This window comes from Diabrotica virgifera, chromosome 7 (assembly GCF_917563875.1).
Source record: "Diabrotica virgifera virgifera chromosome 7, PGI_DIABVI_V3a".
In the NCBI taxonomy this organism is placed as follows: Eukaryota; Metazoa; Arthropoda; class Insecta; order Coleoptera; family Chrysomelidae; genus Diabrotica; species Diabrotica virgifera.
The window spans coordinates 219,703,283-219,726,024 of NC_065449.1; the positions used below are offsets into that span (position 1 = coordinate 219,703,283).

General features: G+C 34.0%; 1 protein-coding gene across 1 annotated transcript; it reads left to right on the plus strand.

Annotated features, from left to right (window-relative positions):
• Nucleotides 1-1,401: 1,401 nt before the first annotated feature.
• On the plus strand, nt 1,402-13,522 carry LOC114330948 (uncharacterized). The gene is made up of 2 exons (XM_028280399.2): nt 1,402-1,653; nt 12,767-13,522. Exons 1-2 carry the CDS (start codon nt 1,500-1,502, stop codon nt 13,021-13,023), a joined length of 411 nt encoding a protein of 136 aa, XP_028136200.2. The 5' UTR covers nt 1,402-1,499; the 3' UTR covers nt 13,024-13,522.
• Nucleotides 13,523-22,742: the final 9,220 nt, after the last annotated feature.

Here is a 22,742-nt window from a genome sequence, read left to right on the forward strand (position 1 = left end):
CTTGTGATAATATTCTACAACAAATGAATTCTAGCTTTCAAAATTTTAACGACTTAAAATTTGTAGAATTATATATAATCTTAATATTTCTAATTATAATTCATCAAAATTTCCCACAGAGGAATTTATGTCATTACGATTAAATAATGAAAATTTTTTGATATCCCAGCTTTGCATTCCCAGTTAAGTATCATTTATGAAACAACTGACATGAATGATAAAGAAATACCCAGAAATCTGGGATTTCTTTATAACTATTGGTTTAAACAAGTCGCTGTGTAAAGTGGTCAAGTTGTGTGAATTAGTACTACTAACTATCCCAGCCACAAGTGCATCAGTTGAACGAAGTTTTGCAGTATTAAGATGCATTAAAAGTTTGAAATTAAGAGTTTAAAAGAAATTCAACAAGCGAAGACAGACTTTGAACCTATTATCCATTAAAAAAGACTGCATTAAACAATTATCAGAAGTTGATAGGAGAATAGACCTCGAGTATAAATAAGTGTCATTTTAGTGAAAGTTGTGTGTTGTGGAAAATGCCTCGGAGTATATATTTTTTTAAATATGATTCTTCTTTAGGAAACCAAGCCAGGCGCGAGGACTCAAGGCCCGAGCTAGCAATACAGATCAATGATAGGTCACTAGTCACTAGAAATAGCGGGAATAGAGTGCCTCATGCATTCACGCGTCATGGATTTAGTGTGTGAGTCCTTGTACGCAGGACGTCTCACATAATTAAATACTTTTCTGATAGAGAGCCCCTGCGCATCAGAGTGTTATCAGATGGAAAGTTGCTCGACCCTCGACCCTTAAGAAAATATTTTTATATTCTTATTGAATCGCTTCCCCTTTCGAAAAAGTCACCGCACGCCACTGGTAAAGTCTTCTACTTCTACTAAAATGTATGTCTGAATTGTCGATATAAAGGAGTCAGATTAAATAAATTATTAGAAGAATTTTTTATTAAGCAACAACATTTCTGTTTAATTCATTAATATTTTTTGTATTTTTACAACGGCATCCGATTTGGACGTCGAAACGTTAATAAAATAATTTTTTTTAGTAAAATTGTAGCGTATTTCCCATCAAAACTAGTTAATTACGTTTATAAACGCACGGATGTTTTTCACTTCTTGCACTAATTTTATATTAAACGACTCTTCCGCCAATTTCGCGTTTTAAACTTTAATAAAATATCACAAAAGACTAGAAACTAGTCCCCAAGCGACCTGCATGTCCAGTCCGCTGTCCACTGATCACTCCCGCATTAGCATTATAGACCGGCTGCTAACTACTAGCGCTGTGTGCGGACACTCATGAAAATACATAAGCAGTGACGTATTTTAATGAGTATCCGCACGCAGCGGTCACAGCGCCATTAGTTAGTAACCGGTTTTCAAACCGTTATTTAGTAATAAGCTGTCTTCGACTGTAAGTGCAGGTCGCTTGGGGACTAGTTTCTAGTTTGCTGTGATATTTTATTAAGTTTACCACGCAAAATGGCGAGACCGGCAGACCAGGCGTTGAATATAAAATTAGTGCAAGAAGTGGAAAAACATCCATGCCTGTACAACTATACGTTAAATGAATATTCGCGCAAAGACATCACCGAAAATGCTTGGAATGATATAGGAAGAGAATTAAATTTAACAGGTGTGTATTTACTATATATGTACATGTGTTTATTTAAATTAGTACAAAATAAGCTATACAATATACACTGACCGACAAAAAAGTGGTCACCCTTTAAATTTTCGAAACTAAAATTCATTGGAAATTTTTTACACTGTTTCATATTGTATACTTCACATCTATATACAGTATGTCCCTGTAAGTTGTATCCATATGGAAAACTTTTTTATTATTAATTTTACGAAAAAAAGTTATTCTTTATAAAAAGCTCTGCATGGTCCAAAACCTAAGATTTAACCATCAAATATCAAATTTTTTGAATAGTATACGAGGTATGTCAAAAAGTTTGAATTTCACTCAAGAGTAAGGTAGCTTTATTTTTCACAATATTGAAAATTGCTATTATGAAAAGTTGTTTGGAATTAAAAACTGTATTCTAGTATGCAATTACATGCTTCTAATTTAAACATTTTTTTTGCAAAATTATGTGTCCCTATGTAACTTAACATTATTTTTAGTTATTTTTATTCAGATAACTCTTTTATTATTAATTTTACGAAAAAAAGTGATACTTAATAAAGAGTTCTGCATGGTCTAAAATCTAAAATACCACCATCTTTTGTCAAATTTTATTAATTTTATACGAGGTATGTCAAAAAATATGAATTTCGCTCAACAGTAAAATACGTTTATTTTTCACAATATCGAAAATTGTTATTATGAAAAGTTATTTAGAATTAAAAACTATGTTTCAGTATGTAATTACATCCTTCTAATTGAAATATTCTAAACTATAAAGGTACTTTACTTTTGATCTAAATGTATCTTTTTTGACATACCTCGTATAAAACTGATAAAATTTGATATACGATGGTTGTATTTTAAGTTTTAGACCATCCAGAACTTTTTATTAAGAATCACTTTTTTTCGTAAAATTAATAATAAAAGAGTTATCAGAATTGAAATAACTGAAAAAATAATGATAGTTATCCATAATTTAAAAAAAAAAAAATTTTCAATTAGAAGGATGTAATTGCATATTATAATATAGTTTTTAATTCCAAACAACTTTTTATAATAGTAATTTCCAATATTAGAAAAATAAAGCTACTGTACTCTTGAGTGAAATTCAAACTTTTTGACATACCTCGTATAATATTCAAAAAATTTTATATTTGATGGTTAAATCTTAGGTTTTGGACCATGCAAAGCTCTTTATAAAGAATAACTTTTTTTCGTTAAATGAATAATAAAAAAGTTTTGCATATGGATACAACTTACAGGGACATACTGTATATATATATTTTTATCCGTTTACAACGTTCTCCGTCTTCCGATACCCGTTCGCCATTCCTCTCTGTTCGCACATTGATCTACTTGCAGACCTCTTTCATACATGGCTTTGTTTATTTCGCCTGCCAACTTTTCCTCGGTCTACCTCTTCTCCTTCTACCTTGTGATTTCCAGTTTTATCCTTGTTTTGAATTCTGTCTTCGTGCATTCTTTGTACGTGACCAAACCATCGTAGTTGTATTTCGTTGATTTCGTCATTTATTGTATGTGTATGTGTGACCTTCATTATTTCTCGTATACTTAACATCTTTCGTTTTTAAAACAAAAACGGCCATAACTGCCATAAAACGGCCATAAAACAAACAAATTTGTTTTTCAATTAGAGGAATTTTTTCTGTATTTCTAACTCTAAATACATAACAAACTAATATATTACAATTATTATCTAAATAATACACTGTTTTGGTTCTAAATATTTTTTTTGTAAATTTTTATTTTTTTTATATTTCTAATTTGTTTTTTCTGTTATTTTTTAATTAGAAGGCTATAAAAAAAATAAAGTAATATCGACATATCGAAACGAATTACAAACAATAAAAATTACGACTTAACTTGAACAAAACTGTCTAATATCGGGTATTATGCGCCAAAACATCAATAAGCGTTTTCATACGATTTGGAAAGGAAAGAAACAATTTTTTAATATAAACTTGAGAAATACGTTCATATTCTTCAATAAACATATTTTGAAGTTCTGCAAGACTTTCAGGCTGGCCTAGTTGACTTCTAACCCCACGATGAAGTTTATCCCAAAGATGTTCGAATCTGAATATCATATTCAGATCAGGGCTGCAGGTTGGCCAATCTAGAGTATTAATTCTTACTTCCCCCAAGTACTTTGTCACGATTCCTGCAGTGTGCGACTGTGCATTGTCATGCACAAAGGCGAAATTATCTCCAATAAATTGGCCAAATGGAACTACTGCTTCTGACAAAACATTCTCTCTATACCGGTGCGAATTCAGGGGGCCATTGATGAAAGAAAGTTCAGTTCGAGCTTCAAATTAAATTACAGTGCAAACCCTGACATCACAACCGCCAAACTTTCTTCTCTGGGACATAATATAAGCTTGGGCATATCTTTCAGTTATCCATCTCCAAACCCTATCTCGGCCATTGCCAGACTTCAAAGAGAACCGCGATTCATGAGCAAAGGGAATTCTGCTCCAATCCTGTATATCTCAGTGTTGATGTGGTCAAGCAAAAATTAAACCATTCCTACATGTCTGGTTTGTAATTCAAGCGCAATATCCGGCCTTCTTACCATTAGTCCTCTTTCATTGACGCGTCTTCTAACCGTTCTCTCACTTATATTCACATTTCAAACCTCCTGCAGACGGTTTATTGCAGCAATTGCAGTGAAATTGCGATTTCCTAGATCCATCACAATAAAAGATCATTCCTTTGCTAGGTAACTCTTCTACAACCGGAACCAGGTCGACATGTGTATGTACCAGTCTTTTTAAAGTGATGGTTTTCCGTACTGTAGTTTTTGGAATACCTAAAGTTTCGAATAAATAAACTTGACTTCTTCCATCTTGTAGCAATGAAATAATTCGAGCAAAATCGACTGTAGATAACACCATATTATCTTAATTATTCACTTAAGGTGATACAGTAGCGATCAACAGGTAGTCAAAACGCGTTCCAAGATTGCGGCTGTAATTTTGAATATTTTCTCGAGATATTTGGCACACTTATTCTTAATATAATAAAGAATGGCGGTACAGAGCCCAATTTGAAAAATATATTAATATGTGGAAATTACTCTGTAATTAAATACAATATTAAAAAAACGAGCCTGTACCGTCATTAAGAAGAACAAAAAAATACACTTTCTTCAAATAAACTTTTTTATCCGATGCCTATATTTTGTGTCATTTTGGAACTACATACTAATGAAATAAAAAAATTTAGTAGTTCCAAAATGACACAAAATCTAGGCATCGGATAAAAAAGTTTATTTGAAGAAAGTGTATTTTTTTGTTCTTTTTAATGGAGGTACAGGCTCGTTTTTTTAATATTATATTTAATTACAGAGTAATTTCCACATATTAATATATTTTTCAAATTGGGCTCTGTACCGCCATTCTTTATTATATTACGAATACGTGTGCTAAATATGTCGAAAAAATATTCAAAATTACAGCCGCAATCTTGGAACGCGTTTTGGCTACCTGTTGATCGCTACTGTTTCCTCTTAATCGAAATCCACATTTGAAAAGCTAAATTAGTCTTTCATTAAATGTTTTCAACTTACAAGACAAACAGGACTACAGAAAGCAACAACATAAATGTCAAAACTAAGTCACAAATTGTCAAAATCAAGCTTACATGATCACAATAAATATTTAAATTGTTAAGCTATATGAAACAGTGTATAAAACTACCAATGAATTTTTATTTTCGCAAACAGAGTGACCACTTTTTAGCCGGTCAGTGTATTTCCTTTACCATGGAAGAGCAGCTCCATGGTATGGAGTTGTAAAATATGTAGTTAGATAAATAATTCCTTGGGTTATAATGGGGAAGACTCTCTTGTCTTGGCAAGAGTCTTCAATCAATGTGTACTCCCTGTTCTAATATATGGCTCTCAGACATGGACATTTACAAAAGAAAATATGGAAAAAATAGCAAAGATAGAAAGATCCATAAAAAGACAAATGCCTTAACATTAAACTATCAGACAGGAAAAGAAACGAATGGATCCGTAAAAAACAAAAGGTGAAAGATGTCTCAACCCAAGTAGGAAATTTCGCCGGACACACCCTACGACAGAAGGAAGAAAAATGGACTAAGACGATTATACATTGGAGACCGTGGAACCACAAACGAAAAATGGGCAGGCCACAAATGCGATGGTCAGATGACCTGACGAAGCACACTGGGTCAAAATGGATGCAAATTGACCAAGATAGAGAGGCATGGAAGAAGGAAGAGGCAGCCTAATGGATATTTAGGGCTGAATATATAGATAGATAGATAATGCGGAAGATTGAGTTGTTATTACTTCAAGATTTTGTGGATGTATTATCTCGGGACCTCCAACCGCAGTATTGCGTTCTTCAAATGTTTGCGCCTTATATGGTCATCATCATCATCATTCAACCTCTTCCGTCCAGTGCTGCACATAGTGCTCCCATTATTCGCCAATATTCTTGGACAGTCGTTTAATTTCGTCCATCTAGTGTGTTGGTTGTCGTCCTCTGACCCGTTTATCTTCTCTTAAGCGCCAGTTAATTAGTTTTCTGTTATATCTTGAGTTTTTAGGTCTCGCTACGTCGCCTGCCCAATTCCATTTCAGCTAGGCTATGCATTACGACATCAGGGATATTTGTTCTCTTCCTCAGGTCTTGGTTCATTATATTGTCTTTTTTTATTTCTTGTTTTGTTGTAGTTTCGGCTACGATTTCTGAAACGGTAATGTCTCCTCTTGCAAAATATACAGCAAGACTAACTAATGTACCCCCAGTTGCCAGATATTTGGAACAGAAATGCATTTAAAAGAACGACATTCGCATTCGAAAGAAATTCAAAGGAAAAAATAGTATTGGTTGCCACTATATTAAGCGGTCTACTGTCGCGTTTTTCTTATAGATTACGGTCTACTGAGGGAAAGAAACGATAAATGAAAGGCAACAAACCGTTTGTAGTCAATATTTTTATTGCCATGTACATTTTCAGGAATATACAATAGACTTGTTTCTATTCTTTACTATTTGTATAAATAACACCCTAATCTTTTCCCAGAAGGGTTTGCCTAAATAACAACCTCTATTTTCAAATAAAATGACCTGGTAAATTTACAAAAATTATTTATGTCTTATACGAGGAGTACCTGTTTCTCGCATTTTAAGGGACGTCAGACAGGTATATAGATAAGGTATTTTTTTAAGACCGTTGGCGCAAAATTTCGTGCCAAAGCTTTTTAAATGCATTCATTTTTTTTTCAAATACTGAAAAAACTAAAGTATTTTTAAAAAATTTAAACGCAGAGTGAAATATTACATTTTTCCCGAGAGCAGAAAGGCTTTGCAAACTTCTGTAATGTCTACTTTAATAAGTTACAGAGGTAAAAAACAGATGTTGTTCTGAAGCTATTTCCTTGTGGCATTTTTATGATTAATTATTTATATGGGAAATAAGCCACAATTAAAATGAAAAAATAATTTTATTAACGTTTCGACGCCCAAATCGGGTGCCGTTGTCAAAATACAAAATATTACTAAAATAAATAAAAGTGTTGTTGCTAAGCAAAAAAATTCTTCTAATAGTTTATTTAATCTCACTCATTTATATTGGCAATTCAGACATATATTATACATTTTAAAGTAGAAGACTTTAAAATGATATTTTAAAGTTAATAAAATTATTTTTTCATTTTAATTGTGGCTTATTTCCCATATAAATAATTAATCGTAAAAAACAGAATTTAGTGCGATTTTTAATTTTAAATATCTCATTCAAAAGACTTCTAAGGAACATTCGGCACTCGGTAATCATGTAATCATTCATTCTGAATTTAAATTTTTCAAAAATAGATATTAATTTTCTCAGGATTCTGAACTGCACCTAAAAAGAATTGGTCCCAAATTTTGCGCCTACGCTCTCAATAATAATTAATAATTAGGCTGTATCGTTTTCCCAATAATTACATACTTATATTAAAAATAAATTTTTTTGTAAATAGTTGGGGTACATGTATTTTGGTAGGTAATTAGTAAATAGAGTCGTCTGTCATTTTACATTTATTTTGTTCCAAATGTTTATTACTTGAGAATAAATCTTTTTTCTGTAAAAGTTTTCTTGCATGTCATCATTTTCTGCAAATCCTTTAGGCATTTTAGATAGCGATCGATAGACACACTATATGCAGCGGTAGACCGGATCATCGGGGTAGACCGCATACTATAATATCACCTACATGTATGCACTTAACCAAACTTATATGGAATCATCTGATATGTTTTATTATTTTAAGCGAATTATTGGTAAATTAAATTTTCTTCCATCGCATCTCTCAGGTTGTAGAAGTAAATCAACATACCTGCGAGCTATTAAAGTTGGTTGGATGAAAATTAAAAGAATTTTTTTACCGATCATAATATAATAATATATAATAAGCGAGTCTTCTACAGCTGTCACCGCTTCTCGCATCCTAATTTCCAGCGTTTTATGTCGAAGCAATCTCCAGTTTTTAGGTCTCTGGCGGTCATTGCATCTTCGACATCTTCTCTCCAGGATCGTTTTGGTCTACCTCGATTTCTTCTGGTGGGTGGAGTCCATTTTTATATTTTTTTCGGCCATCTATTTTTGGGCATTCTCTGAAGGTGTCCATACCAGTTAAGTCTTTTGGCTTCGATTGTGTCTATTATATCTAGATCAATTTCCATTTGTCTCCAAATATCTTCGTTTCTCACTCTATCAAGTCTAGTGAGTCAGCAACATCGTCTCCAATAGTTCATTGCCATGGCCTTAATTTTTGACTTGTTTCTTAGGTTGATTTCCCAGAGCCCAGCGCCGTACAACCCAATACTTTATATTCTTGTTTTATACATTCTTCTTTTATTTTCTTTTGTTATTTTATTACTCCACAATAATCCGTGTAGCTGTCTGGTGGCTGATCTTGCTTGGCCAATCCTGGAATGTATTTCATCCTTACTTCCTGCTTTTGAAGTTATTTGGAATCCTAAGTATTTGAAGACTTCTGTTGAGTTTATAGTTCCCATTTCAATTTGTAGGCGTTCTGGTGTTTCTCCCACAACTAAGTACTCGGTTTTTTGTATATTAATTGTAAGGCCCCACTTAAGTCTTCCAGTTTTCTGAGCATATAGTCTATATCACTCTCGTCTTCAACTAGAATGGCTTGGTCGTCAGCGAAGTGTACTGTGTACAATATATCGTCATCGATTGGGATGCCCATATTGCAGCACTTTCTTCTCCACAGTGAGAGTGCCTCATTTAAATATATTTTAAAGAGTGTAGGTGCTATGCAGCAGCCTTGCTTTAGGCCCTTACTAATAGGAATTTCTCTCGTTAATTTGTTTCCAGTTGTAATGTTTACCGTCATATTTTTTTGAAAGCTGTTGTACTGCTTGTATATTTTTTTTGCTTATTCCTTGTTTTTCCATTGCTATCCAGAGCATTGAAAGTGGTACACTATCGTATGCCTTTGTCAGATCAATAAAAACTATATGGGTGGAACGGTTGTGGGCTAATCTTTTCTCAATAACCTGCTTTAGAGAAAATATGCTGTCCATACAGGATCTGCGTGCACGAAAGCCATTTTGTTCTTCTACATCTTTCATCTCTTTTTCAATTTTATTTTTTATTATTTTTCCATAGAGTCTTGAGAGTGAGTTTATGACACTAAGCCCCCTGTAGTTTGAACAATTTTTTCTATCTCCTTTGTTGTATATGTTGTTAATATGTGCTTTTGTCCACTCAGGTGGTAAATCATGACCTTTATAGAATAAGGTGAAAACATACGCAAGTAATTCTCGTAATACTTTTAGTATTACGTATTTTTTTTAATAACTAATTGGTTTGATCCTCCTTCTCCTAAGTGCCTTCTCTATTGAGGTTGGCGATCAATGTGGCAAATTTCTCTCTGTTCTGGGCTTGATAGATTAAGTCATTCCCTGTTGTGTGGGTCCAATCTCTGATGTTTCGGAGCCAGGATTTTTTCTTTCTTCCTATACCCCTTTTACCTTCGATTTTGCCTTCTAATATTACCTGGAGCTGCTCAACTTCCCTATGGCGCATTATGTGTCCTAGATATGACGTCTTTCTAATTTTGATTGTGTTGACCAGATGAGGACGTGTGTTCATTATTTCCAGTACTTCTTCATTTGTAGTTTTGCTGGTCCAGCTTATCCTTAGCATTCAGCGGTACATCCACATTTCGAATGAATTCAGTTTGTTGATGTCATACTGTTTTAATGTCCAGGTCTCTCAGCCATATAGTAATAGAGACCACACATTGGATTGATAGCAGTTGTTTTTATTCCATATCTCCGCTATTTTCAACTTTTCGACAAAAATTTTTTTTTTTTTCATACGGTCGATATTTTCCGAGTTAATTGTACTTAAAGTAGACGCCTATATTTTTGACTCTGATATTAATCTACGCGTTTTTTATATTGTAAAACTATAAAAAAAAATTAATGTGCTGTGTTTTGGCTATCTGTGGGCAAATTTTCAGTCAAATCGAAGGACATGTTTTTTGGGAATGGAGCAAAATATAAAAAACGGTATTTTACCGTTTTCCATACAAAAATAAAATTTTTAATCAAAACAAGTAATTGGACTTCGTAAGTCCCAGGTTTTCACCCAAAGTAATCGAAAGTAGAACTGGAAGTCGATATTTGAACGCTTCGTGTAACTTTACGCCGATTGATAAACGATTTTACTAATTTTGAGTCATTTTGACTAAACTTTGGGTCATCACTGTTTAAACAGAAATTACTTCAAAACCGAAACTAAAGATTCAAACTCAACTTTTCAATACGCTTCGATTGATGTGTTACATGTATATGTAATATTTCTGCGGCTATAACGGCACTTCAGGTTAGCACTTTTTAACCGGAAATGATATCAAAACCAAAATTTTACATTTGTTCTCATCTTGCTAAGGCACGTCGAATGATATATCGGTTACACTATTTCGGTGACTTTAAAACAGTTCATACGGTTGCAATTTTAAAACCGGAAGTCCGATGTCAAATTTCTCATCTTTAATACCATCCTTGGGTTATAAGCTTTCATTCGACACCTTATTTGTCATTCTATCTGTATTAATAACGGAGGAGAAAGACAGACGCGCAGACAGTCATGAATCCGGAAGTATATATTTGTTCTCTTCTTCCGAAATCGCGTCCAATAATAAATCACTTGTACTATTCCGGTGACTTTAAAACAGTAGGTACTTCTGGCCGCATTTCTAAAACCGGAAGTCCTAGGTCAAGTTTCTCAACTTTCTTGTCATTTTGCCTGTTATAGTGGAGGACTTATATTCTCAGTCGGACGGACACACGGACAGACAGCCTAGGTCAAATTTCTCACCTTTATTACCATCCTTGGATTATAAGCTTTCTTTTGACACCTCATTTGTCATTCTACCTCATACAATGACGTAGGAGTTATATTCGCAGTCGGACAGACAGACGGACAGACAGCCTAGATTAAATGTCTTACCTTTAGTAGCATCCTTGGATTATAAGCTTTCATTTGACACCGCATTTGTCATTTTACCTAGTATAAGGACGGAGGAGTTATATTCGCGGTCAGACAGACCGACGGACAGACAGCCTAGGTAAAATTTCTCACCTTTAGTACTATCCTTGGATTATAAGCTTTCATTTAACACCACATTTGTCATTCTACCTGGTCAATTGACGGAGGAGTTATATTCTCGGTCGGACTGACAGACATCCTAGGTCAAATTTCTCACCTTTATTACCATTCTTTGATTATAATCTTTCATTTGACACCTCATTTGTCATTCTACCTGGTACAATTACGTAGGAGTTATATTCGCGGTCGGATAGACAGACGGACAGACCGCCAAGATCAAATTTCTCACCTTTAGTACCATCCTTGGATTATAAGCTTTCATTTGACACCTCATTTGTCATTCTAACTGATGCAATGACGAGGGAGTTATATTCGCGGTCGTACAGACCGATGGTCAGACAGTCTAGACCTTTAGTACGATCTTTGGATTATAAGCTTTCATTTGATACCTGATTTGCCATTCTACCTGGTATAAAGTCGGAGGAGTTATATTCGTGGTCGGAGAGACCGACGGGCACACAGCTTTGGTAAAATTTCTCACCTTTATTACCATCCTTGGAATATAAGCTTTCATTTGACACCTCATTTGCCATTCTAGCTGGTATAAGGACGGAGGAGTTATATTCGCGGTCGTACAGACCGACGGTCAGACAGCCTAGGTAAAATTTCTCACCTTTAGTACCATCCTTGGATTATAAGCTTTTATTTGACACCTTATTTGTCATTCTACCTGGTATAAGGTCGGAGGAGTTATATTCGCGGTCGGAGAGATCGACGGATACAGCCTAGGTAAAATTTCTCATCTTTAGTATCATCCTTGGATTATAAGCTTTCATTTGACACCTCATTTGTCATTCTAGCTGGTATATTGACGGAGGAGTTGTGATTACAGACAGACGGACAGACGGACGTGGATAATTCAAAGTTTTCACATTTTTTCAAAATTGGGTGAAAACAATAACTTATTATAATGCGTTATAATGACATTTTTGTGTCCCTACTATTAAAACATTATTTTTTCCATTTATTTCCATTGATATATTACGAAAAAAAAATGTAGATTTGTTTAAATATATACCAAATCACTATACAATTTTCGTGGAACCCCACTTACAACTTGTGAACCCCCATTTTTATTTCACGCCAACGTAGAGCCCCGTTGAGTCCCTCGTGGGTCCCTAAGGGGCCACCTGGACCACTTTGGGAATCACTGGTTTAAACTAAAATATTTACAAAAAACTATTGAAAATGGTTATTCCTTTTTGATAAAACATTTACGTCTATAGCTTTCAAAACAGCAGGTTTCAAATACATAGTGATTCCATATAAGTTTGGTTGAGTGTACATTCAATAATAATAATTCTGCCCACGATTTTATTCTTTTATTTACATTTTAACAGTTATGGCGCAAAAAAAATTAAATAAGCAAAATAGGCACATCTGAAAGCAAAACATAATAATCTAAATAGGTATGTTTTTGTTTCAGGAAACGAATGCAAGGATAAGTGGAAAAACTTAAGAGCTGTATTTGTGCGACATATGAAATCAGCGCCAAGTGGCTCTTCAAAATCAAAAAAGCCTTACTACCTTACAGATGCAATGCAGTTTGCTTTACCATACGTAAAAGTTTTAAATTCCGTGACGTCAGTGAATTTGCCAAAGCGAGCAGAAGAAGAATTGTGCGATGATCAAGAAGAAGAAAATTCGGATGATTCTGTGCCATCTTCAATCGTTTGCTCCTGAAACAACACTATCACCGTTTTATCAACGTTACTCATCTTCAGAGCGCAAGGATAATAAAAAGTCAAAGGATAATACGCATGAAAACTTCGATGAATATTTCAAATTAAAAAAACAAAAACTTGAAGCCGGCATGACTCCTGTGCAGGAAGCCAATAAGATGTTTTTGCTGAGCTTACTACCCGATATGAATCTGATGTCGTCCAAGCAAACAAGAATATTTAAGCGAAAAGTCATCGATTTAATGGACAATATCTTACAGGATACTCCAAATATTTTGAGCCCAAACTCAAGTATTTCTACAAATACACAAGTCTCGACAGGGTTCGAACCTGTATATCTACCGATCCAAAAAAGAGAAGCAAATACCTCGCCTCTCCATAGTACGGAAACATAATATGTAAATACAAATAATTTAATTTAGCTACCGATATCTTAAGTATTATTAGTTTTAGTTATTAGTTTTAGTATTAATTAGTTTAGTAGTTTATGTATTATTAGTAATTTAGGGTGTTGCATTAATAATTGTCCATATAGTAACTGGAGAAACCTTAGCACAAAATACGAAGATTTAACCTAAAACACTTAAATAAAATGGGGTTCCTTACTGAGTTACAGGGTGTTTTATCTAAAAATTTAAAAAATATTTTTGCTCAGCATATTAACACTATTCAACGTATTATTTTCATACTTGTCAGAAAGTGCAACTATTATACACCCTACTAAATTATGATAAACAAACGTTTCTAGCTACTACCAAAGGCGTGCGACAGGGGATAGTGAATGGTTGACCCTTCTCAAATTCTACGCCACTGGAGGAATTACTATTTTAGTACCATTTTTAGATTCTCCAATACTTTATACATAAAAAATATACTCTTCATTGGTAACGATAAAGTCACTAGTTTTCGAGATAGTTGAAGTTAAATAGGAAACGGCAGAGTTATTTTGATTAATTTATGAGATGATTCATGTGATTAAAATTTAAAAATTATTTGTACCCAGTACTTTAAAACTATTTGGCGTATCCTTATCATACTTGGCAGAAAGTGTAGGTACTGTACATCCTACTAAATTAAGATAAATAAACGTTTCTAGCTACTACCAGAGGCGTACGACAGGGGATAAAGTCTGGTTGACCCTTCCCAAATTCTACGCCACTGACGAAATTGCTATTGTAGTGTAATTTTTTGATTTTCCAATACTTTTAATGTAAATAATATACTCCTCATTCGTAACGATAAAATGATTAGTTTTGGAGATATTTGAAATTAAAAATGAAGCGACACAATGTATTAATCAAAATAACCGTGTCGTTTCATTTTTAACTTCAAATATCTCGAAAGTAAAATAACGTTATCGTTATGAATGAAGAGTGTATTATTTTCATAGAAAGTATTGGAGAATCCAAAAATTGAACTAAAATAACAATTCCGCCAGTGGCGTAGAATTTGGAAAGGGTCAACCATTCACTTTCCCCGTCGTACGCCTCTAGTAATAGCCAGAAACGTTTGTTTAACATAATTTAGTAGTTTGTACAGTACCTATACTTCCTGCCAATTATGAAAAGGATGCGTCGAATAGTTTTAGAATGCCAAGCAAAAATAATTTTTAAATTTTTAGATAAAACACCCTGTAACTCATTAAGGAACCACATTTTGTTTAAGTGTTTTAGGTTAAATCTTCGTATTTTGTGCTAAGGTTTCTCCAGTTGTAACGTTACGTTTTCCCAGTGTAGATTTTGGTCTAGTTCCCATTCATTTCACGCTTTTATCTTAACTGATTAGATCTTAGAGTCCCTATCGGCATGTTTTTCTTAGAAACACATATGTGCTATCGATAGAGTCGACCGTTAGACTTTAATAGCTTTCTGGTGAATGATATGGGCCTTGCATCCCATAAGTCATCTTAAGTATTAGGTTCGCTAAGCCCTTTTACGAGTGGTAAGGAAATCTGTTCTTGAATATCTCTCACAGTTTCCCATAATTTTGATTGGTTCAAAACCCCACCACTCTCAAAGGACGCCAAAGATTCATAAAAACCACAAATTCTTAAAATTCTGCATCATTTGTGAGTTGAGTTAATATAGTCATTATGTGAGATCAAGTTTGTTCGTGTATTGTGGGCCCCGCCGATTAGGCAGGTAAGAGTATTAATGATTGTTTATTGGTATGTACAATAATTGTACAATTGCGTTTTCTATTTTTTTAAAGGGTCCACCTTTCACCTTCCACCTTCCACCTATGCATTATGTTGTCCAGCTGCTATTTTATGAACACTGTTAAATACTATTATTCTTTCGACTGTGTCGTAAAGTTGAATTTCTTCATGGCCATCTTCCACACCTTGAGAGCCTGCCGGCTTACAAAGGGACATCCTACCCTCTAACAGATGTTTTAAGTAAGTCACTCATCTTTTACTTATTGAAGAAATTAGTAGAGACGCCTTTGTTATGTCCAGGGCAAGGACAATTGTGTGTTCTTTCGTGAAATAAGTTCAATGACCTAAAGTTTTCGCCCAGTTTGTGATAGTGACATTCTGAACAGTAGGTCATACTTTTAGTATGAAGTTGATGATTATCTTTTTATTTTTAAATAGGTGATCATTTAAACTATAAACATTTACATTATGTAGATATTTTTCTGAGTATTATTAGAGTGTTATTAAGTATTGTTAGATAGGTATAAATATAAACAAAGAGCTCTTTCTTTTTTTGTTGTAAGTGAACGGTAAAATTTCTAGTTTTTATTTAGAGTATGGATTTTTTATTTTTTCTAGTAACTACAGTTCATTTTTTTTGAGTTAATAATTAATAGTTATATTCGTTCACTTACATTCCATTTTTTTAGTATTACTTTGTTGGTGAATACACCAATTTATATGCAGTGATTGTTATTATGTCGCCAACTTTTGTCTTATAGATTAACGGTTTAGGTATTTTTTGGTTTCTTAATTTTGTTGTTGGCGATCTTATACTGCGTATACACTGTACGTATTGTGTAAATATTGAGATTTGGTAGAGTATTTTAATAAATGTTACATTGAAACTTACGATGTCGTATTTTATTTAATTTTTTTACAGCTCAACATTAGTACATTGATGTCTTGTCGTAGCATTCTTGCTAATTTGTTATTGTTGTGTTATGTTTCGTTAATTATTGTTCCTCTGAGTATTTTTTGGTCAAAATACCTGGCGCCCTATATTTTCGTTTGAGTATTAAGTATTTCCGTTTCCTTAGAGTCCAAGTGTCAAACCAGCAGTTAATGTTATCTATTTACCTTTTGTCTATCTTCGTTTCATTAGCTCTATTTGCATACCATTGTTTATTCATTTAACACCTTTCATTGTAACAGAAGCCCAACACAAAGAACCATGCCCACATCTCTTCCGACTGAGCAACGTGGCCATTGTTTCGTCAATGTAGGCGATTGGACCTTTCTATCTTCGGTCATTCCTTTATTCCATCTAAGGATAATATCGTCCTGATCCTTCTGGTTCAGTCTTCATGACCTCTTGTCCATCTGATCGTTATACAGTTACTATATGGACAATTAGTAATGAAACATCCTGTACAGGGTGTTTGGTAAAGAATGGGCCATAGCTTAACCTTAGATTCCTGAGGTTAAAATAGGTCGATTTAAGCTAACTTAGCTTAGTACAAAAGTTGATAATAACCTAAATGTCAAAGTTAAACTTTTATTTTATTTATTCTTGAATATTTCCTGGCAGGCATGGGACAACAACACTAAATTTGGTAAGTGGTGCTGGTATTGTACATTCCACTAAATTATGTTAAACAAACGTTTCTGACTACTACCAGAGGCGTACGACGGGGGAACATGAAGGGTTGACCCTTCCCAAATTCTACGCCACTGGCGAAATTGTTATTTTAGTGCAATTTTTTTATTCTCCAATACTTTCTATGTACAAAACATACTCCTCATTTGTAACGATAAAGCCATTAGTTTTCGAGATATTTGAAGCTAAAAACGAAGGAGCATAATATATTAATCAAAATAAGTGTGCCTTTTCATTTTTAACTTCAAATATCTCGAAAACTAATTACTTTATCGTTACGAATGAAGAGTATATTATTTGCATAGAAAGTATTGGATAATCTAAAAATTGTACTAAAATAGCAGTTTCATCAGTGGCGTAGGATTTGGGAAGGGTCAACCATTGACTTTCTCCTGTCGTAGGCTTCTGGTATTAACCACAAACGACTATTTCAACATAATTTAGTAGGGTGTACAGTACCTACACTTTCTGCCAAGTACCATAAGGATATGTCAAATAGTTTTATAGTACCGGGCATACATAGTTGTTAAAGTTTTAAATAAAGAATAAATTATTAAAAAAATACTACTTTAAAAAAATTTGACATATCCGTGTGATACTTAGCAGAAAGTGTAGGCAATGTACACTCTACTAAATTGTGTTAAATAATCGTTTCTGGCTACTACCACAGGCGTACGACAGGGGAAAGTGAATGGTTGACCCTTCCCAAATTCTACGCCACTGATAAAATTGCTATTTTAGCATAATTTTTAGATTCTCCAATACTTTATATGCAAATAATGTACTCTTCATTCGTAACGATAAAGTCATTAGTTTTCGAGATATTTGAAGTTAAAAATGAAAAGACACACTTATTTTGATTAATGTGTTATGCTCCTTCGTTTTTAGCTTCAAATATCTCGACAACTAATGGCTTTATCGTTACGAATGAAGAGTATGTTTTTTACATGGAAAGTATTGGAGAATCAAAAAATTGCACTAAAATAGCAATTCCGGCAGTGGCGTAGAATTTGGTAAAAGTCAACCATTCATGTTCCCCCGTCGTATGCCTCTGGTAGTAGCCATAAACGTTTGATTAACATAATTTAGTGGACTGTACAAACCAGCATCACTTACCAAATTTCGTGTTGTTGTCCCATGCCTGTTAGGAAATATTCAAAAATAAATAAAATAAAAGTTTAACTTTGACACCCTCTATGGTTAATGCGTTGTCCCTACATGCTGAGCGAACGCGGCTTTAGTCCCATAGCAACGCTCAATACAAACAAAAACCTTGGCCGACGCGGTGTAAATTGATTTTGATTGTCATAATTTTCTTGGCTTGATTAAAACGGCATAATATTTAGCCATCCTTTTAATTCTACCCCAAACGAGCAGATACCTACACCGAATAGTGATTCTAGGTCTGCTCACCGTGGCTGTTCCAACCGATTAGAAATACAGTCCGCTCTCAACCCCAAGAAATTAAAAAAGAACAGCCCGTTTCATGGTCCTTCGAGTCGGATTCCCAGTCCATTAGACTACGAAGGGGATACCCAGTTATCAGCACGTCAGGTAAACTTAGAGCGAAGAATACAGGTCAGTTCCTCACATTGTATAACTTTAATTTGCATTAGCGTGGAATACACATTTTTTAAAGTCAATGGATGACAGTTCGAGTTCCTGATATACATTTTAACTGAAAAATAATCGTCAAATTTCAATAAAGCCTTTTTTACCCATTCTGAGCTTATACTTAAGCTTTTGAAGCCTACCATTGGCGTGGATAACATAATTTTAAAGTTACAACTCGTTTAAACATTCATTTGCCTCACCATAGGCGCAACCAAATTCTTTAAAAATAATTAAAATATCTAATTTTGCCTTACCATAGGCGAGACCAATTTCATTTAAAACTAAGTAAAATATTTTAAATATTATTTTGCCTTCCCATAGGCGCAGCCAAACGCTTTTAAAGCTAATTAAAATATTTTAATTTTATTTTGCCTCACCATAGGCGCAACTAAATTATTTTAAAGTTAATTAAAATATTTTACATTTAGTTTGCCTCACCATAGGCGCACCCAAACGCTTTTAAAGCTAATTAAAATATTTAATTTTATTTTGCCTCACCATAGGCGCAACCAAATTATTTTAAATTAATTAAAATATTTTAAATTTAGTTTGCCTCACCATAGGCGCACCCAAACGCTTTTAAAGCTAATTAAAATATTTAAATTTTATTTTGCCTCACCATAGGCGCAACCAACCTCCTTTAAAATTGATTAAAGTATTTTAATTAATTTTGCCTCGCCATAGGCGCAACCAAACTTTCCCAAGGTTAGTAAAAATATTTTAATTTTAATTCCAAACCATTCTAATAAAAACTGTAATATTAAATTAAAATTTGATTGCCATTGGCGTACCTGATTTGTATAAACAGGGTCATCAAGTTATATATTACGACTTAACTCTTACTGTTTAACGTTTTTAACTTAGTCAAACCATGGCAGAAGAAGACGTTAAAGATAAGCTTAAATATTTAGTAGCTCGTCGTGGTATAATTAAAGCCTCCTTAACCAGATTTGATAACTTTGTAAAAAAATGCGTTACTCCGTTATCATGCACCAGTCGTATTGACTTACAAATTCGTTTGGATACTCTAAAAAATCTTCCTCTAGAATTTGAAAAAATACAAGGTGATATTGAACAGCTTTGTTTAACAACTGATCTTCCTGAAATTAATCTTCAGGAAGATGAAAGAAATGAATTCGAAACCAGATATTATGCCTCTATGGCCAAAGCAAAATTCATTCTTGAGCCCCCAACTCCACCATTAGCACAGCCTTCTTCAATCACTCCTCCTAATCATCACGTAAATACCTATTTACCCCCAATTCCTTTACCTGAATTTCAAGGAAGCTATGAAACTTGGGTAACCTATAAACAAACCTTTGAAGCATTAATCGATAAAAATTCTAATATTCAGAATATTGAAAAATTCTATTATCTCAAAGGTAGTTTAAAAGGCGAAGAAGCTCAAATCATAAAGTCCCTTTCTGCTACTGCAGAAAACTACGATGTCGCTTGGAAATTACTAACTGAGCGCTACGAGAACAAGAAAGCCATTACTCATGCTCATATCAAGGCCATTGTTAAATTAAACCTTGTTAAGAATGAATCATCCCACGCTCTAAGAAAATTTGCAGACACGTTTATAAATCACTACAAATCATTAGAGAACCTAGGAGAAAAAGTCTCCGAATGGAATGCTATTTTGATTTACCTTTTAACCTCAAAGCTAGATTTAACCTCTCGTAAAGAATGGAAAAAGGTTACCAAAAATATTCAATCACCTACTATTAGTCAATTCACTGAATTTTTAAATGATAGATGTAAATTTTTGGAGTCTATTGAATGTAAGCTAAACTCAAGGGGAAATGATAAAAGATACGATCAAATTCCTAAACAGTCATTTAAATCGAATAGCCATTCACTTTTAGCTCAAAACAAAAATAAATGTCCTTTATGTGCCGACAACCATTTCATTTATTCTTGCACCAAGTTTCATAGCATGTCTGTACCTGATCGATTTTCTGAGGCCAAAAAGGCTTTTTTATGTACCAACTGTTTACGATCTTCTCATAAATCTAGTGAATGCAAATCTACCCACCTTTGTAAAACCTGCCAGGGTAAACATCACAGCCTATTGCATAGAAATAAAGTCATCAGTAGTACGAGTGAAACCTCGCCAACCCACAACTTTAATGGTTCTGCATCCACCTCGCAAAATGCAATTCTCCAACCAAATAATTCCACATATTCCCAATCCCCTTGTAACTTGCACTCAACCAATCAAAGCCCTAATTCGTTTATATTGTTATCAACCGCCGTTGTGAAAACACTTAACAAAAATCGTCAACCTATACTAACCAGAGCAGTTCTAGATAGTGGTAGTCAATCCAACTTTATAACGCAGGAACTTTTTGAAAAATTAAATCTTACTTTCGAACATGTTGACTTGCCAATCTCGGGAATTAATTTATCAACTACTTCCTTAACCAAAAGAGTCAATTTAGAAGTAAAATCCTTAAACGGTGATTATACATTTAAAATGCCTGCTCTTGTTATCGATCGTATTACCGATTTAACGCCTCAACATTATATCAACACTACTCATTTAAATATACCTGACAATATTGTTCTTGCTGATCCCAATTTTTATGACCCCTCTGAAGTACATATTCTCATAGGAGCAGGATTGTTTTTTAATATCTTAAGCTCAGGTCAAATCAGGGGTAATAAAAATCAACCAATTTTGCAACAAACCAAATTGGGATGGATTGTTAGCGGTCCCGTCCCTCCGAGTGCTTGTTCTTTGAACACAACTATTGACTCTTGCTTATTAACATCTTCTAATGACCAGCTCCAATCTAGCATTGAAAACTTCTGGAAAATAGAAGAAAATTATAACTTGTCTTCTTCTTCTAAGTATACTCAGGAAGAGGAAGAGTGTGAAACTTACTTCAAATCTACCACAATACGTGACAACACGGGTCGTTTTCAAGTGAGCCTGCCCACTAAACCTCAAATTACTCAACTTGGTGAATCTTATAATTCCGCTGTAAAACGATTTTTGTCAATTGAAAGGAAACTTCAAAGAAAGCCTTTGCTAAATAAAGCATATAACGATTTTATGTCAGAATACATCACTTTGGGACATATGTCTCCCATTGGTCTACAGACGAACAAATCGAGTTCGATAATATCTTATTATTTACCACATCATGCTGTCGAGAAGCAAGAAAGTATAACTACCAAAACCCGTATCGTGTTTGACGCATCATCTCCCACCTCAACAGGGTTGTCTTTGAACAATGTACTCAAGATAGGACCTACTGTACAAAGCGATCTATTTTCTATAATACTGCGTTTTAGACAACATAATTTTGTTTTAACAAGCGATATTGAGAAAATGTATCGCCAAATACTGATTGATCCTGAACAACGTAATCTTCAACGCATAATATGGCGAAATACTCCTACGGAAACACTTTCCACTTATCAGCTAAATACCGTAACTTACGGCATGGCATGTTCATCCTACCTAGCAACAAGGTGTCTCAAAGAAATATCAATTTTGGTAAAAGACGATTTTCCAATTGAAAGTAACATATTAGAACTCGATACTTATGTTGACGATGTAGTGACTGGTGCCTCCACCGAGGAGGAATTAATCTTAATTCGTAAAAATCTAACCTCCATTTTAGGTTCATTTGGTTTCGTTTTACGGAAATTTGTCTCCAATAGTGACGCTATATTGCCCAATCTAAAGTTAGAAAACTCTAACGCTGAATATATTATATCAGACTCACCCAATAATAAGGCTCTTGGCATATCTTGGAACTCTCAAGCCGATTCGTTTAATTTTAAATCTAAAATAAAACCTCCTTCAACTCTAGTAACAAAAAGAACGATTTTATCAACCATTTCATCAATTTTTGATCCTCTGGGGTTCCTTGGACCCATGATTATCCAAGTAAAAGTTTTAATGCAAAAATTATGGATCCTTAAAATTGCATGGGACGATCCGGTTCCCTCAGAGATTTATAAGACTTGGAAACATTTTATCGATAATATTTCACTTGTAAATGCATATAATATTCCAAGACAAGTTGTTTCAAAAAATTCCTCAAACTTTGAGCTTCATGGGTTTTCAGATAGTTCGATTAACGCATATGGCGCTTGCATCTACATAAGATCCGTTAGTCCACAAGGCTATATACTCAGCAATTTACTCTGCGCTAAATCACGCGTAGCTCCTTTAAAGGCGATTTCATTACCTCGACTTGAGCTTTGTGGCGCTCTTGTTCTTGCTCGTCTTGTTAAAAAGATAACTGATCTTTTGGATTTCAATATTCAAAGAACTTACCTTTATACCGAC

Bases quoted from the DNA above. Each gene is read 5' to 3' on its own strand.
- LOC114330948 (XM_028280399.2), top strand. From the start codon at position 1,500: ATGGCGAGACCGGCAGACCAGGCGTTGAATATAAAATTAGTGCAAGAA. The intron at 1,654-12,766 runs GTGTGTATTTAC...TTTTTGTTTCAG, and splicing joins AAGAGAATTAAATTTAACAG to GAAACGAATGCAAGGATAAG.